The following is a 14970-nucleotide window of genomic DNA, read 5'->3' on the forward strand; positions in this document are numbered from 1 at the left end:
TAAGCTTGCTGTTAGTGGCCTTGAGGACTTCGACAGTTCTGACATATTAAAATAATTGTAGGACATCTTATACTACTATATAATTAGTACTTGTCCTACTGGACTGCACCTAGACTTTCTATGCTCTGATTAGGAGTATTTACTTTTGTATCTCACTCCTAACACTTCTTGTTTATTAGTGCACTTTAGTAGTTTTTTATTTTTATTTATTCGTATAACTCTCATCTTTATCACTTCCGCACTGTGCATATGGCTACGTCACCCTCACGTGACGGCCAGCATGCCTCGATCTCGGTTGGGGTGTGTCATCCCACATTGCCAAGGGGAGTGATCCTTAAATGTATATTCTCATCCCTACCTAGCACGAGGCCTTTTTGGAGCTCACTGGCTTCGGGTTCCGTCAGAACTTCGAAGTTAAGCAAGAAGGTGGCCAGAGCACTCCTCGGATGGGTGACCCACCGGGAAGTTACTCGTGAGTTCCCAAAAACAAAACCGTGAAGGCGTGGTCAGGGCCCAAAGCAAACAATATCGTACTACGGTGGTGGAGCGGGCCCGGGAAGTGATCCGCCCCAGGGCGAAAGTGCTCTGGGAGTGCTCTGGCCACCTTTTCTCTAAACTTCGGAGTTCCAACGGAACTCGAAGCCAGTGAGCTCCCAAAAGGTCTCGTGCTAGGTAGCGATGAGAATATACATTTAAGGATCACTCCCCTGGGCGATGTGGGATGTTACAATCCACCCCCCTTAGGGGCCCGACGTCCTCGTCCCACACTTCCGGCCAGGGATTAGCTCTGATACCATTTGTCATATCCCGGCCCGGGGCGGATCACTTCCTGGGCCCGTTCCACAACCGTAGCATGATATTGTCCGCTTTGGGCCCTGACCATGCCCTCACGGTTTTGTTTTTGGGAACTCACGAGCAACTTCCCTGTGGGTCACCCATCCGGGGAGTGCTCTGGCCACCTTCTTGTTTAACTTCGGAGTTCTGACGGAATCCAAAGCCAGTGAACTCCCAAAAGGCCTCGTGCTAGGTAGGGATGGGAATATACATTTAAGGATCACTCCCTTTGGCAATGTGGGATGACACACCCCAACCGAGATCGAGGCATGTTGGCCGTCACATGAGGGTGACGTAGCCATGTGCACAGTGCGGAAGCGATAAATTACAAAGAGACCCAGTCGAGCATTCATAAGTTAGGCAAACGAAAGGGTGGCTTTGGTAAATTTAGCTTTAGTAAATTTAGCCTCAGAAAAAGTGGCCTTCGCAAATTTGGCCTTAGTGAATTTGGCTTTAGCAAGAGTGCCTTTAAGTTTTAGCTTGGCTTGGAGAATATTATTTCATGGGCCTCATGCAATCAAAAGTTCAATTCTCCCCTATTTTACTCACCAATAAAAAATGGAAAAATAGGGCATTGTGGGAGATAAAATTCGATTTTGACTCATGGGCCAATACCAATCATCCAAAGAGATGATGTTGCGTAAGACAAGTTATGACAGGTAGACTAAAGGGAATAGCCCACAAGAAACATGTTAACTCCTCACTTGTGCATGGGAAGGAAAATGTGTCTGCATAAAGGGCTAGAGAAAAGGTAAAAGGGGGCAGATAGCCATCTCCACTACGTAGAACCACTAAGGAAGAGAGAGGGAAAGACATGTTGTTGTACTTGTTCTCCAATGTCAGAATCCTATAAATAAGGAGATGAGTCAAAGAACAAGGTACGCAATCGAAACCCTTGAGTAGAGAACACGAATTCAATTAACTGACTTGATCTTCGGAGTACCTTTTGCAGGTACCCCTACCTAAACGAAGCTTCGAAGAAAGACCAGTCGATGACGCCTCTAATGAGGGATTCGACGAACGTGTGGATTACGGTTAACAATTTCTGAAGGCATTTCTTCGTGTAGGAAATTTTGCTCCAACATATGGAAGAGCGAAATCAGTTTTGATTATATATCAAGATTCAATTTCATCTCTATCGAATTTTAAAATGATAATAGTTGATATAATTATGATGCAATGGGTTATGTTTCTAAGCTTTTGAAATAAATAAAACATATGGAGTTCACATTTTCCTTTCTATTTTTTTTATGGAGATGGTGACCTTCACAATGATGACAATGATGATTACTGCAAAATGTATGTATTCATGACATGATACTTAGAATCAAAACAGAAGGGAATACAAGTAAGAAGGAATCTAATTGAAAATATGATCAGAATGAAAAAGCATGGGAATGAAGGGATAAAAGTGAGAGTGAAAGATCTTACCCAAGATCAAAAGCAAAAGAAAATGTTGGAGAGAGTGAGGGAGAGATGCAGAGCTAGGGATTAGCAATCTCATGAACAAGAAGCCATTCCCTCATAACCTCATTCCCTTTTCACCTACCATGTGAACCCCTAAACCTTACCCTCTATTTGCAACCAATACACTAATTCCCTCAACCCTACCCTCAAATCATGCACCTAAATCACTCTTTTTCTCTTCCGAAATCATGCACCCACCCCATGAAGCCAGGGTAATGCTAAAGAGACCAAATTTTTAAACCAAATGATGTGGCTATTGATGATTGGATTTTCACTTAAATGTTCATTAACGTGCTTATTTCCTATTAGTGACACATCATTTGGTCTGCAAATTTATTTTAAAATTTTGGTCCACCTAGCATTACCCGGTGAAGCCCTTAACCCTACCCTCTCGCTGCAATCCACCCCCTCTCATTCTCTCCCCCAAGTGGCACACACACCCCACCAACACCAGATACCCCATCACCCCCAACCCCCACCCTAAGTGTAATATGACCGAACTGCCCCAAAATTATGTCCTTTGGATTTGGATTGAAGCAAATAAAAATATAATTTTGCATACCCACTGGACAGCCCACTCTAGGCCCAAAACTTACCAACCTTAACACTTTTTTCTGTGAAGAAAGGCCAAACCTATAAACACAATGGAAAAATTGTGAATAATTCAAAATCAAATCCTAGATGAATAGTGTCATTAAATTCCTAACTTTAGACTTAAGTGATTGACAGTCATCTTTTCTTTTCTTTCTTTCTTTTTTTTTTTTTGAACAAAAGCCATTCAATTAATAAAAGCAATAGCTACAATAAGGAAAGGGTCCCAAAGAAGAACTGAGAAACCCAACAACAAGTTGAGGTCCCCCAAAGAGGGGAACGAGGACCTTTAGGTGATTTTACCTACCCACTAGACAGCCCACTCTGGGCCCAAAACGCACTAGCCAAAACACTTTTTTCTGTGAAGAAAGGTCAAACCCAAAAACACAATGGAAAATTGTGAATAATTCAAAATCAAATCCTAGATGAATAGTGTCATTGAATTCCCAACTTTAGACTTAAGTAATTGACAACCATTTTTTTTTTTTTAACAAAAGCCATTCAATTAATAAAAGCAGTTGCTATAACAAGGAAAGGGTCCCAAAGAAGACTTGAGAAACCCAACAACAAGTTAATACTCCCTAAAGAGGAGAATGAGGACCTAAGGATAAATAAAGAAGACTAAGAGCAAAGCTCGAGTAACCACCCAAAGGACCGAAGACCCCAATATGCATTAGTGGGGACATGGTAGGCAGTCGATGGAAAGGATATGAACCAGAGTAGATAGGGGTCTGGGAACCCAGACGCCCAGACACATCCCTCTTTTACAATGCGAGACAGCTCAATCAGCTGCTGAGTTCACTTGGCGGGGAACCCAACACCACTTAAAAGTAGTAAAGCGGTGTCGGAGGTTTCAGATTTGATGGAGGAGAGAAAAAATAAACTAGTTGGCCTTCCATTTGTCACCATTAATATTACTCACCACAAAGGCTGAGTCAGATTCAAAGATAACATTTGTTATGTTATTTTGGATGACAGTTTGCATAACTAAAATCGCGACCTTGGCCTTTGCTTGAAGCGCATATGAGGATAAACCATTCCCACAATTCCCAGCCACTAAAAAGCCAAAGGTGTCTCGATCACAACCCCAAAACCCGCAAAGCCCGATTCTTTTGACTATGAGGCATCACAATTAATTTTTAGCATGGGGCCAAAAGGAGGAATCTAAGTAGAAGAGGGCAAAGACAAACCCGAAGGATCTGAGGGCACAAAAAAAGGTTAGCAGACCAAAAATCCTCCACCGCCAATAGGGCCTTTTGAACAATAAGAGCGGCAGATGGGAGAGAGCCATGAAAGCTGGTCTGACATCTTGTCTTTCAAATTTCCCAACATAAGAAAGCAACCAAAGAGTAGAAGCGGTTACAATTATTATAGACGCCATTAAAACAAAAAGACAATGCCAGGAACCAACGGTCAAATAAGGAGATAGCTTGAACATCGATTTTATAGCTGAGAGGGGAAACAAACCAAATTGCCGCAGTCCAAAGACAGAGGAAGATACAATGCTCCGCAGTTTTCGGGAAATCCAAGCAAAAATGGCACATTGGACTTTCTCGAGCTCAGTGTTGGAAAAGCTTCAACATTGTTGGAAAACAATTGCTTGTAATTCTCTATAAGAATATAAGAATAATTTGATCTTTGGTAAGACATTGAGGTCCCAAACAGTCTTCCAAAAATAAGGGTGGGTATAATGTGATTGATGAGCCTTACCTTAAAGGAAATAATATCCTCTCGAATGGAGTGCCCCAAGGCATATCCTAACTTGATCGAGTACTTCCCATTCTCTATCCAAGGCCAAATGAGGTGATCACAAGAAGATAGGTCTCCCAAAGGGTGCACTCAATAATTGCACTTTCCTCAACTGAAATGGGGGATCTTATCGAATCTAGATTCCAACATCCACTATTGATGTTGAAAAGCTCCTGCGCCAAAGATGGGGTAAGGGATGTACCAATTTTGTAAGAAGAATGCCCATCTCCAAGGGAAGTCAGCGACTTATCATTCCATATATTTAGCACATGCCCATTACCAACTTGCCATCAGGCTCTCTAGACAGTTAAATCCCTACCATGAAGTAAGCTGCTCCAAGCCCACGAAGCACGCAAACCCTTGGAAGCGTTAAGGGCATCCCCATTAGGAAAATAACACCCACGAAGGATACGAGCCTAGAAGGTCGTAGAAGGAGTGATGATCCTGTAAAATTGTTTGGCCAATAACCCAGAAAGTCATGAAGCCCAAAAAAATACCCGATAACAACCTATCCAGACAATGATTGGTAATTAAAGTAGAACGAGCTTCCATGACAAAAAGAAATAGATATGGTGACAGAGGGTCCCTTTGTTGTAACCCACGGGAAGGATTAAAAGAATCACCAAATTTCCATTAAAGGAAATGGAAAATGGCATTGTCTTGACACAAATCATAACCAATAAGATCCAACAATTATGGAAGCCCTGTCGGGAGAGCACCACCTCAAGAAAATCCCATTGAAGCCAGTCAGAGGCTTTATTCATGTCAATTTTCATGCCCAATTCAAACCCATGCTTAGTTTTTTTTTTTTTTTTTTTTTTTTTTTTGAGGTAGTGAGAGGCTTCATGCACCACAAAGATGTTATCTAGAATTTGGCGACTAGGTACAAAAGCACTTTGATGTTGAGAAATGAGACTTAGAAGGTGGATTTTTAATCTGTTCGCAAGAAGCTTGGAGAGAACTTTGCAAGAGAAATTGCACAAACTGATTGGACGGAATTGGGAGATTTGTTCCGAATTGGGAACCTTTAAGACCAACACCAAATTACTAGAATTCAACATGGGGGGAGGCTACATTGATCGGAGAATTTAGAAACCAGACCTGCCAAAACACCATTAATAGTGTCCTAACAACGCTGATAGATCATGCCATGGAAAAGATGCTTTTAGGCCCCGTACTCATAAACAACCACTTTAATATCTTCCAAAGTGAATAGTTGTAGCATTTCACGATTAACGGCCTCAGTGACCATCGGATAGAGACCTACCAAAGCGCCTTCAAGAGGACGAAAATCCTCGGACTTGAACAGATTCTTGAAGAAATCGTCAATGTGTTCACAGATCTTAATTTCATCGACAATCCACGAGTTCTCTTGGACTTGAAGCTCATAATCCTATTATGTTGCCGTATTTGAATTGTAGTTTTATGAAAGAAAGAAATATTTTTGTCCCTATCCCTAAGCCAGGAAATTCGTGAACGTTAGAGCCAGTATAATTCTTCCCTTCTTCATGCCTTGGCCAAAGGTTTGTGATGGTATTGGCCATTTCCTTTCTCATAGACTGCTCATTCGACTTGAGCTCGAACAACAACCTATTTATTGTTCGCTAATTGTTAGAGAATTTTTTGCTCTAGGCCACAATTTTGTCCTTACAATTCTCAATATTTGAAAACCATGATGAAAAGAAAAATCCATCAAAATTATCATTCCAAGCTTCCTTTATAACATATGGGAATTCAGGATCCTTGACCTATGATAATTCCAAACAAAAAGGCCAAGGCTAGTACATAAAGCAAGAGAAAAATATAGAATTATAAGGTGATGATTGTACCCTATAAAAGGGTCGTGGGTAAAAGCCACAACAAGCCAGTTCTCTAACTATGAGTCATTTGCAAGCACTCTATCCAGCCTCTCTTTGATCCTACCCAAATCATCCCAGTCCATTTCCTAAGTGAACTTTGGACCCAAAAAATCAATACCCACCAGGGCTTTAGCTTAAATAAACTCCCTGAGGTAACGATGTCTATTAAGCTTCCACTCTCTCCCACCAGATTTTTCATACGGCCCTAAAAAGTTCATTAAAATCCCTCATACAGATCCAAGGTCAACCCCTCCCGGCAGAAAGAAACAAGTAGTAAGTCTCCCAAAAATGCCTTTTTTGATGGCTACGAAAAGGACTGTAAAATCAAGAGACATAGGTGATGGAATCAGCAACATAATCTTGCACAATGGTACCCAAATGAAGTTATTGTAAGTCATAACTTGAACAATAATATAGTATTTCCACCAAAGGCACATGCCACCAAATCTTCCAGAAGCTGGCACAAAATAGATGTTGTTGAAACCCAAGGAGTGGGCAATACGAGCTATACATGCATCTTTACACTTAATTTCAGATAAAAACACAACCAAGGGCTTATTTACTCTTACTTGCTCTCTAAGGGCATCATCTGTCAAGTCTTGCCCAATCCTTGACACTTCTAAACGAGGTAGATCATTCGAGCCCTGTGGTTGTATCAGGCCAGCCACCACCACCCTGGAGGTTTTCTTGGTTTTCCACCATCAGAGCTTTACCTTTATCTTGTTTCGCATGGAAATAAAAGATACATAACTACTTAAGTCCACCACCTTATCCTTTTGCTAGGAATTTCACGTTGCCGCCAACAGCGAGAGGCCGATACGACGGCTAGTATACGGTTTACGACCTGGGCCTCTACCCTTACGAGAAGCTTCATTTAAGTGAATTGTTGTTGCAGCATCAATCTCATTAGACTCCAAAATGACCAACTTTGCCAGGGCCTTTTTAGAATAATTTTTGCAAGGGAAGAGGCCACAAAAATCCCTATCGTACTGTATTGAAGGTTTGGGATAGAAGTTGTCATTGTAAGTACTGGAGGGGGAGGGGACATAATGCTAGTTAGGGCAGTTTGTATGATAATGGGTCTGTTGACTTGGGTAGGGGGATTCATTTTTGGCATGCCCATAATGTCAGTGATGGTTACAAGAGCCCCATTGGAAAAGTAAGTAGTTGAGACAGTAGGTTTGTTTCCACTTTTCGGGTTAGAAGATAAGGGAAGTTTGGTGAAAGAGGTGATTGGTAGGGGAAGATATTTGATGAGTGATGGCTAATGGCCGACAAGTTTGGGTATGGAAAAAACTTTTGTAATGGTTGATTGGGGGTGGGTCCATTAAGAAAAAAAGGAATAAGTCCTAGAATTATAGATGGGAAAGTTTCTCTGAGAAAGTCAAAGTTAGATATTTTATGGCATGTTGTTGGATAGGTGGCTTGGGGGTTGCTGGGCTAACTTGACAATGGGAATGGCCCCGGTGGTAGACAGTTGAAGTTCCAGTGACGACCCGTCAATTTGCAAGGCTAATCCATGGACAACACATTTGCATAGAGAGTTTATAACCTTAACTGATTATGCATCCATGGCATCTGTTGAGCCACGCCTGGTGTTAGCCCATTCCACCGTTAGGAGTTTCTTTCATTGCTACTACCAACTTGGAGGTTGGTTGATTGAAACTTTTACACCTTAACTTGTTGGTTGACCATGTTAGTTTTGCAAGAAAACTCTGTATTGTGATTCCTTACCTCAAAAGCACAGTACTATCCAAATGACCTAACTTGCCACACCTAAAGCAGAAGTTTGAGCGGCATTTAAAATTGAAGACCACTCTGGTCTTCCCCCTTATCACGTCGTTCTAGCCAGAAATCATTGGGAAGAGGGTTCCTAGCATTCAGTTGTAGATGGACCTGAAGGCAGTCTTTGATTCTTTCTAGGCCATCGAACGGGTCTTCCACCGCCAACAATTCTCCAAAAGGTTGACTAAAGACTCAGGCATTTTTAACAGAGAAATATTCCAAAGGAAAGCCACGCATCTGAACCCACTAATAGACCTAATGGGAGGGGATCTTGTCAAAGGATAAATGAGGTGGCCACCATTGAACCGCTAAGCAATCCCCCACCACATTTCAATGACCGTCTTCAATAACTCGGCTCGCATCGTTCTCAAAAGAGCCTTGATTGTGAACGTGGAGTCAGTGAGCCACGATTTTGAAGTCCCCATACAAAAGCCAAGCTTTTTTTATCAAACCAGTGGTGTTGTCCCATGGGGATGGAAATTCTACTATTAAGAAAGCAGCCATGCATGTCCCTGCTCTTGTGTTTGAGAGATCCAGATTTCTTTCCAGTTGAAAGAGAAGATTATTAGTATCTCGTGGTTCTCTTCCATCTTGGTGTGTCTCAGGTGATTGTGAAAATGGGTTTTTGTAATTAGCACTTTGTGGTGGGGGATAACAGTGAAGGTTGAGATTTGGACGGTTAATGGCTCTGGGCTCTTATAATCTTCCACATTGTTGATTCGCATCGGTTCCCCACCTTGGACAATCCTTGAGGATGTTCCAAGCATGATGCAACTTAAAAGCTTGATTTTTTAGTGTAGTTCTTGTCTTGTAAATTGTCATTGCTTTGTCACCCTATGCAACAAATACATAAAAATAATTAGTTGCAAAATACTATTATATACATGACAAGTAAAATATCAACAAAGAAACTCATAATTTCTGAGGCGCCCCTTCCACTAGGCATGTCAACCATGACTCTCTCCAAGCTTCCCTTCCACAAAGTGCACGCTTTGTTGATAATCTTCCACCGATCATAAACACCACCAACTTCCCTTCGACCGGCATTGGAGTTTTCATGGAACTTATCAACGATTTTACCCCACAAATCCTTTTTATTTTGATTGGTGCCGACGACACCATCTTCACTAACAGAAATCCATGCCAAACATAAAGCAATACCTTCATCAAAGGTCCAATTACGACCTCTAAAATGCTCTTTAGCCATCTTGAAAATTTTGGAAATGAGAAGAAATGGTAGAAAGAAAAATTGGAAGAATTGTAGGAGAAAAGTGAGTTTTGTGTGGATGTTTGAACAAATACATAGGTATTTATAGAATTTTTGGTTGAATTTTAAGTTAAATAATTTTTTATAATTATTTTAGCCGTTGGATTTAAATTTGGACCGTTAGATCCTTTTTTTTTACCGTTATATTTGATTATATTCGATCTAAGCTGTTTGATTCAATATATATACATAAAAAACTAAAAAAACAAAATTTGAACTTGGATGATATAAAGTAGCCAATGGCTATTTTTTGCATTTGGCTGATGATATAAAGTAGCCAATAGCTACTTTTTGTATTGAAAGCTGGGGGAACACCCCCACGTGGGGTTGCTTTTCTTCAGCAAAAATGTGGGGCCCATTTTACTTTGTGGCTTAAAATGTGACCGAAATTTGACCCCCATTTGGGTTTTAGGTTTTAGATTTATTTTAGGTCATGGGTTGGAGTGGGTTTGGGGGGGGGGGGAAGGGAAATTTTAGGTTATAAGTCATGGTTGGAGTTGGTCTAATGGGAGGTTGAGCTTTTGTTTGGGAAGTATGGATGATTTTCCCAAAGAAAAAGTGATATTGGGACACCTAGTGGTGTATGTGATACTTAGTGAGATAAACACTAAGACTTCATTGGGGAAGGGGGGACACTGAACTTATGAAAATTAAAAAAGGGTACCAGAATTGAACTGCTAGCGATGAGTAAATGAAGCTCAGGACCGGTTAAAAAGGGGAAGATATTTTGGATCTTAGGAACGTATGGATAAAGGACAAAAAAGCTATAGAAGAACACCGGGAAGAGAGAAAGTGAGATAAAGGGACTTCAAGTTTGGTAAGGAGTAAATCGGAGAGAGAATAAAAGAATGGAAAATTTGGGTTTCGAAAATTAAGCTCCATAAGCCAAAAGAGAGAAATTATGAAGGGTTGCTTGATATGATGGAAAAGATGATTGATTTAACTGGAAACTGGGTATGATATTTAAGGTAATCAGGGTCTAGGATTTAGAGGGGGAGAAAGGGCTAAAAGGGGTAATACTGTTACAGGAGAGAGGGTGAGGGTAGATCTGGATGAGGAGAAAGAAAAGGGACAAGGGCTCACCTAGAAAGAGTACAAGTGAGGGAGAAGGCTCATAATGGAGGGGGGCTCTCACAAACAAGATTTAAAATATCGATGATATCGGAAATATCGGTAATAAAAAAACACGGAAATTTCGATGGAAATATCGAGATATTATCGATATCGATAAAAATTGAATAAAAACCACGGAAATTGTAAGAAAAACTTGGAAATTTTTATTGAAACTTTGCAGGGTGTTTATTTAGTCAATTATCTATTAGTTTATCACAAAAAATTGGAAGGAAATGCATTGCATGATGGATCTAACTGATTTAAATTGATTATATAGCGAGCTGGCAAACATTGTGACTGTAGAAAATATGTAGTAATTAATCAAGAAAATTTAAACACACCATAATCATTTATGTATAATGAATTGGTACAATATTTTACACTTTATACATTGCATTGTAAGATACATGAATGACTTAGTACCACATAGAGTTCCTCTCAAGGTCTAAAATATCGATGATATCGGAAATATTGGTAGTCCAAAAATATGAAAATTTCGATAAAAATATCAGGATAATATCGATATTTTAGACCTTGCTCACGAAGGAGAGGGAATGTCGCAGAGGAGAGGTATATTAGATTCCTCAAAGACTGTTGACCCAGGTGTTTATTTACCCAACTTATGATGAAGATAACCGAAGGGATTTTGTGATACAATTTGAATTTAATAACATCAGGGGATTTTTGTGTAATTTTAAAAACCTAAGAAGGGTATTCCTTAAATACAAAAAATCTAACCCTTCCTGTAAGGCCATTTAACCCTCCACGTACGACATCGTATTACTTGTTGACCCGCTTTAACCTGTTTTTTCTCTCTCCCGCTCCTCGCTTTCTGTCTCGATCGGAGACTGACAAAGCCTCTTCCCCTCCCTTTCCTTTTTGAAATCCCCAATTTTCCCGCCTTCTCTCGTTCGATTTTCCTTCTGGTCTTCCTGCTTTCTAATACAGTCAGTCGTCGTCATCCTCCTCGGTTTGCAAGTAGCAGGGCGATTAGGGTCAGGGTTAGGGTTTTTACCTGGGAGAGGCCTCAGGGAACAGCGATCGTACTCGTCATCGAAAGGAAGAATTGGTTAGGGTTTCTGAGAAATGTCGATGGTAGGATTCCCCTCCATTTTTACATTCCTAAATTGCTTCTACTGTTTTTCTGTATTTCATTTTTCTGGGATTTTGTTCGTTCGCAGACGGAAGCTCTCTACTCCAAACTCTACGAAAAGTACACAAAAATCAAGGTGTTCTGTGTTCTTTCCCATTTTTTTGCTCATTCATTATTTTGCTTAATCAGTTAATTGTATGTTAAATTTGCTCAGGAGAAATTTGAGGTTAGGGAAATAGAAAGTAATTGTCTTTTTGTACTTCTGAATTTTGGGTATATTGTAAACGTATTTGTAAGGACCTACGTGCTGCCTATACTCTGAATTGGATATATCTATTTAATCTAATATGTTGTGTCGCTCTTTTTTTCCTAATCTGCGGTGGTTGTTATGCCATGGCAGACGAAGAAATGGTCGGAGTTGGATGAAATTGGTAGAGAACAAGAAGGAAAGTTCAAGCATTATGTATCTGGTATTTATTTTTCCGTCTTAGGATTTGTTAGAATTATCATGCTTGATCTCCTTTCTCACGTGTTTTAAAAACATGATTATTTTCCATAACTGTGACTACGGCTCAAACTTTACTGCCTCTCTTTGACCCAACTTTGTTGTTGATTACTATCTTCCAGTTGCAGAGGAGTATATACAACATTTGCGAAATCAAAATGAGAGGTTGCGCTTGGAAGTTGATGAGCTGAGAAGTGAAGTGGCTTCTATTAGGCATGAAATTCTAAGTTCTGTTGGATCCATTAGAATTCTGATTTGTCAAATTTTACTATAACAGCCTTACAGGCTATGAAAAATGTATCACATGGAATGCAGGTCCACCAAAGATGAACAATGTACCGAGTACCAGAATCTTTTGATGGAAGAGAACAGGACAAGTAAGACAATGCTGTAACTACTATAATCCATGTGAAAGCATCTGGATCCTGAGTTTCTTTCTTTATTCTAACTGAGCTTATAGGAATTTTCTATTCACGTATACTATGGAGCATGATCTCGGTGAACCCCGTATTTATTTTCTGATAGGAACTAAAATGTCATTATTTTATAGGTTTTTGGAAATTGAATGACTGATTTTGCATATATTGTTAGAAGCTAAAATGTCACTCATGTATAGAATAAAGATTGTTGTTAATAGTTATCATTAAACATGTAATTCTTGTTCTGAAATTCTTGTTATGGTTGCAACTTACAAATTACTTCAGGTCTGCTTCCATCACCTGGATTTAAAGAACTCTAGTGATGTTACGAGAGTTCACCTGTCCCTATTTTAATGCGAATAAAAATATAATCACAATGCTCTTTAAAAAGCCCATAAAAACGAAGAGGGTGTTAGATGGACATCAAATGTGGAAGAAAGACAAATCACCCAAAAGAGAAACAAAATGGAAAATCATTTTCGCTTGTGTATAGGATTCCTTAAATTTGGAAAGCATTTATGAGCTTCTTTAGTTTTCTTTTGCTCAACCTGTGGTGGTCATCTAATACCTCTTTCTGTTTATTGATGACTCATATATTTGGCAGATAAAGAACTTTCTGAAGAAGTAGAGAGGCTCCGAAAGCTGCAACAGGTGGGAAATCTATCGAATGATAGCAACACAGACAATGGTGGACTGTGTACACCTGCTAGTGGTCAAGTATCCGGAGCAGTAGGAAATCTCTCAAAGAGAAGGACAAGTAAACGTAGGAAGAATTCCCACTCTGAGACAGAGGATATGGCTATGCCTTCTAGTGGGGCGGTTATAACTGTTCAAGAGGTATTTCTGATAATCCTATAAAAAATATATTTGAGCAGAAATTTATTGGCTCCTCTTTTTTTCACTGACTAATGTAATCTTTCAGCCACAATGGTGTAGAACTATTGAAAGACAAGGTATGTGTCTCCATCTCTGAAACTGAGGCTTTTGGTATGGTATTTTTTCACATTCTATTGGGTTGTTTTAGGCGTTGTATGTTGTTTCCAGGTTGTGCAAAACCAATTGGCCAAGTGAACTGCGTGTTTCAAGTGCTTGTTGAGTATATGGTGGATTTAAAGTTCTCAACTGTTAGTCAAGCCGAAGAAATATGCATCTCAGCTGTGCATCAATCAAGTGGTAATTCTTAGAGTTTGAGCAGATTCTACATTCCAGCTTGAATTTTTCCCTCAAATTTGTCACTGTTTTTCTCCTCTAGTCTGATAAGTGCTAGCATTCTATTTTTTCATTGTTTGGTATATATTCTCTAATTCCGTATAATAAGCCCAATATTTGTTATTTTAGTTTTAAAAAGAATCCTATGAATTGGTAACTGCCTGGGTGTAGTGAGCACTTCTCAGAGACAACATAGATGGATATTGGAATTGAGTAAGAGCTGCTAGTGAACCAAGCCACTTTCAGACTACTCAAGCTTTGGGCTTTAACAATTCTGATTTTCTGACAATGCCAATTGAGCCTAATACCTTATGAACATCAATGTGTCACATTGTAGGTTTAATTTCTTATTTAAGTGGAAAATTGTCATTTGACAAGATTACAACTGAGTATCAGAGGCAGGCTTGTAGATAAGTCTATGAGTATGTTCAAAGTTTTGGCTTAGCCTCCTAAGCTCCTACGAAATCATGCAAAACATGTTGGAAAAAACTGAAACATCAACATTCAAGCGAAGTGCTAGAATGGCAATCCATTTCTGACATGCTGAGCTAGCTAATACATTTGCCTGAATTACCGAACTGAACAAACAAGTCGATGTTAGGCTGGAATCTGACTACCTGCTAGTGTAATGTAAAGCATATCCTCTCTGTAATTATTTTCTTGCCTGAAGCACTGGAATTGAAGTTTTATGCTTGCATGTTCCTACACTGATGGATGTTATGTGTCTCATGAATTAGTTGGTATCAACATTTGATGATTATCTATGGTTGTAACAGGTTATGCCTTCAATCTTACATGGATGAACAGAGCTGCTGGTAACGAAGTAGAGCTTCTGTACCGCACCTCATCCTTGGGGACCCTTGAGAGGGTAGCACCAGAATGGATGAAGGATGACATAGTGTTAAGCCCAAACATGTGCCCTATCTTCTTTGAAAGGTTATCTCGTGTTGTCAAGCTGCACTCCTAGTCCCCCCCCCAAAAGTTCCTCTTGTTGTCTAGGGATCGTTGTAGGTTATATATATTGGAAAGTCTCAATTGCACATTTTTATTACTATGATCTTGATATTCTGTTCCCTTCA

At 39.8% G+C, this 14970-nt stretch overlaps 1 protein-coding gene across 1 annotated transcript; it reads left to right on the forward strand.

The window, feature by feature from the left end:
• The first annotated feature begins 11412 nt into the window (after positions 1-11412).
• Positions 11413-14970, forward strand: LOC103427160 (uncharacterized). The gene is made up of 9 exons (XM_008365233.4): positions 11413-11760; positions 11847-11894; positions 12159-12228; positions 12386-12476; positions 12579-12640; positions 13287-13519; positions 13605-13635; positions 13727-13855; positions 14668-14970. Exons 1-9 carry the CDS (start codon positions 11752-11754, stop codon positions 14856-14858), a joined length of 864 nt encoding a protein of 287 aa, XP_008363455.3. The 5' UTR covers positions 11413-11751; the 3' UTR covers positions 14859-14970.

This window comes from Malus domestica, chromosome 03 (assembly GCF_042453785.1).
Source record: "Malus domestica chromosome 03, GDT2T_hap1".
NCBI lineage: Eukaryota > Viridiplantae > Streptophyta > Magnoliopsida > Rosales > Rosaceae > Malus > Malus domestica.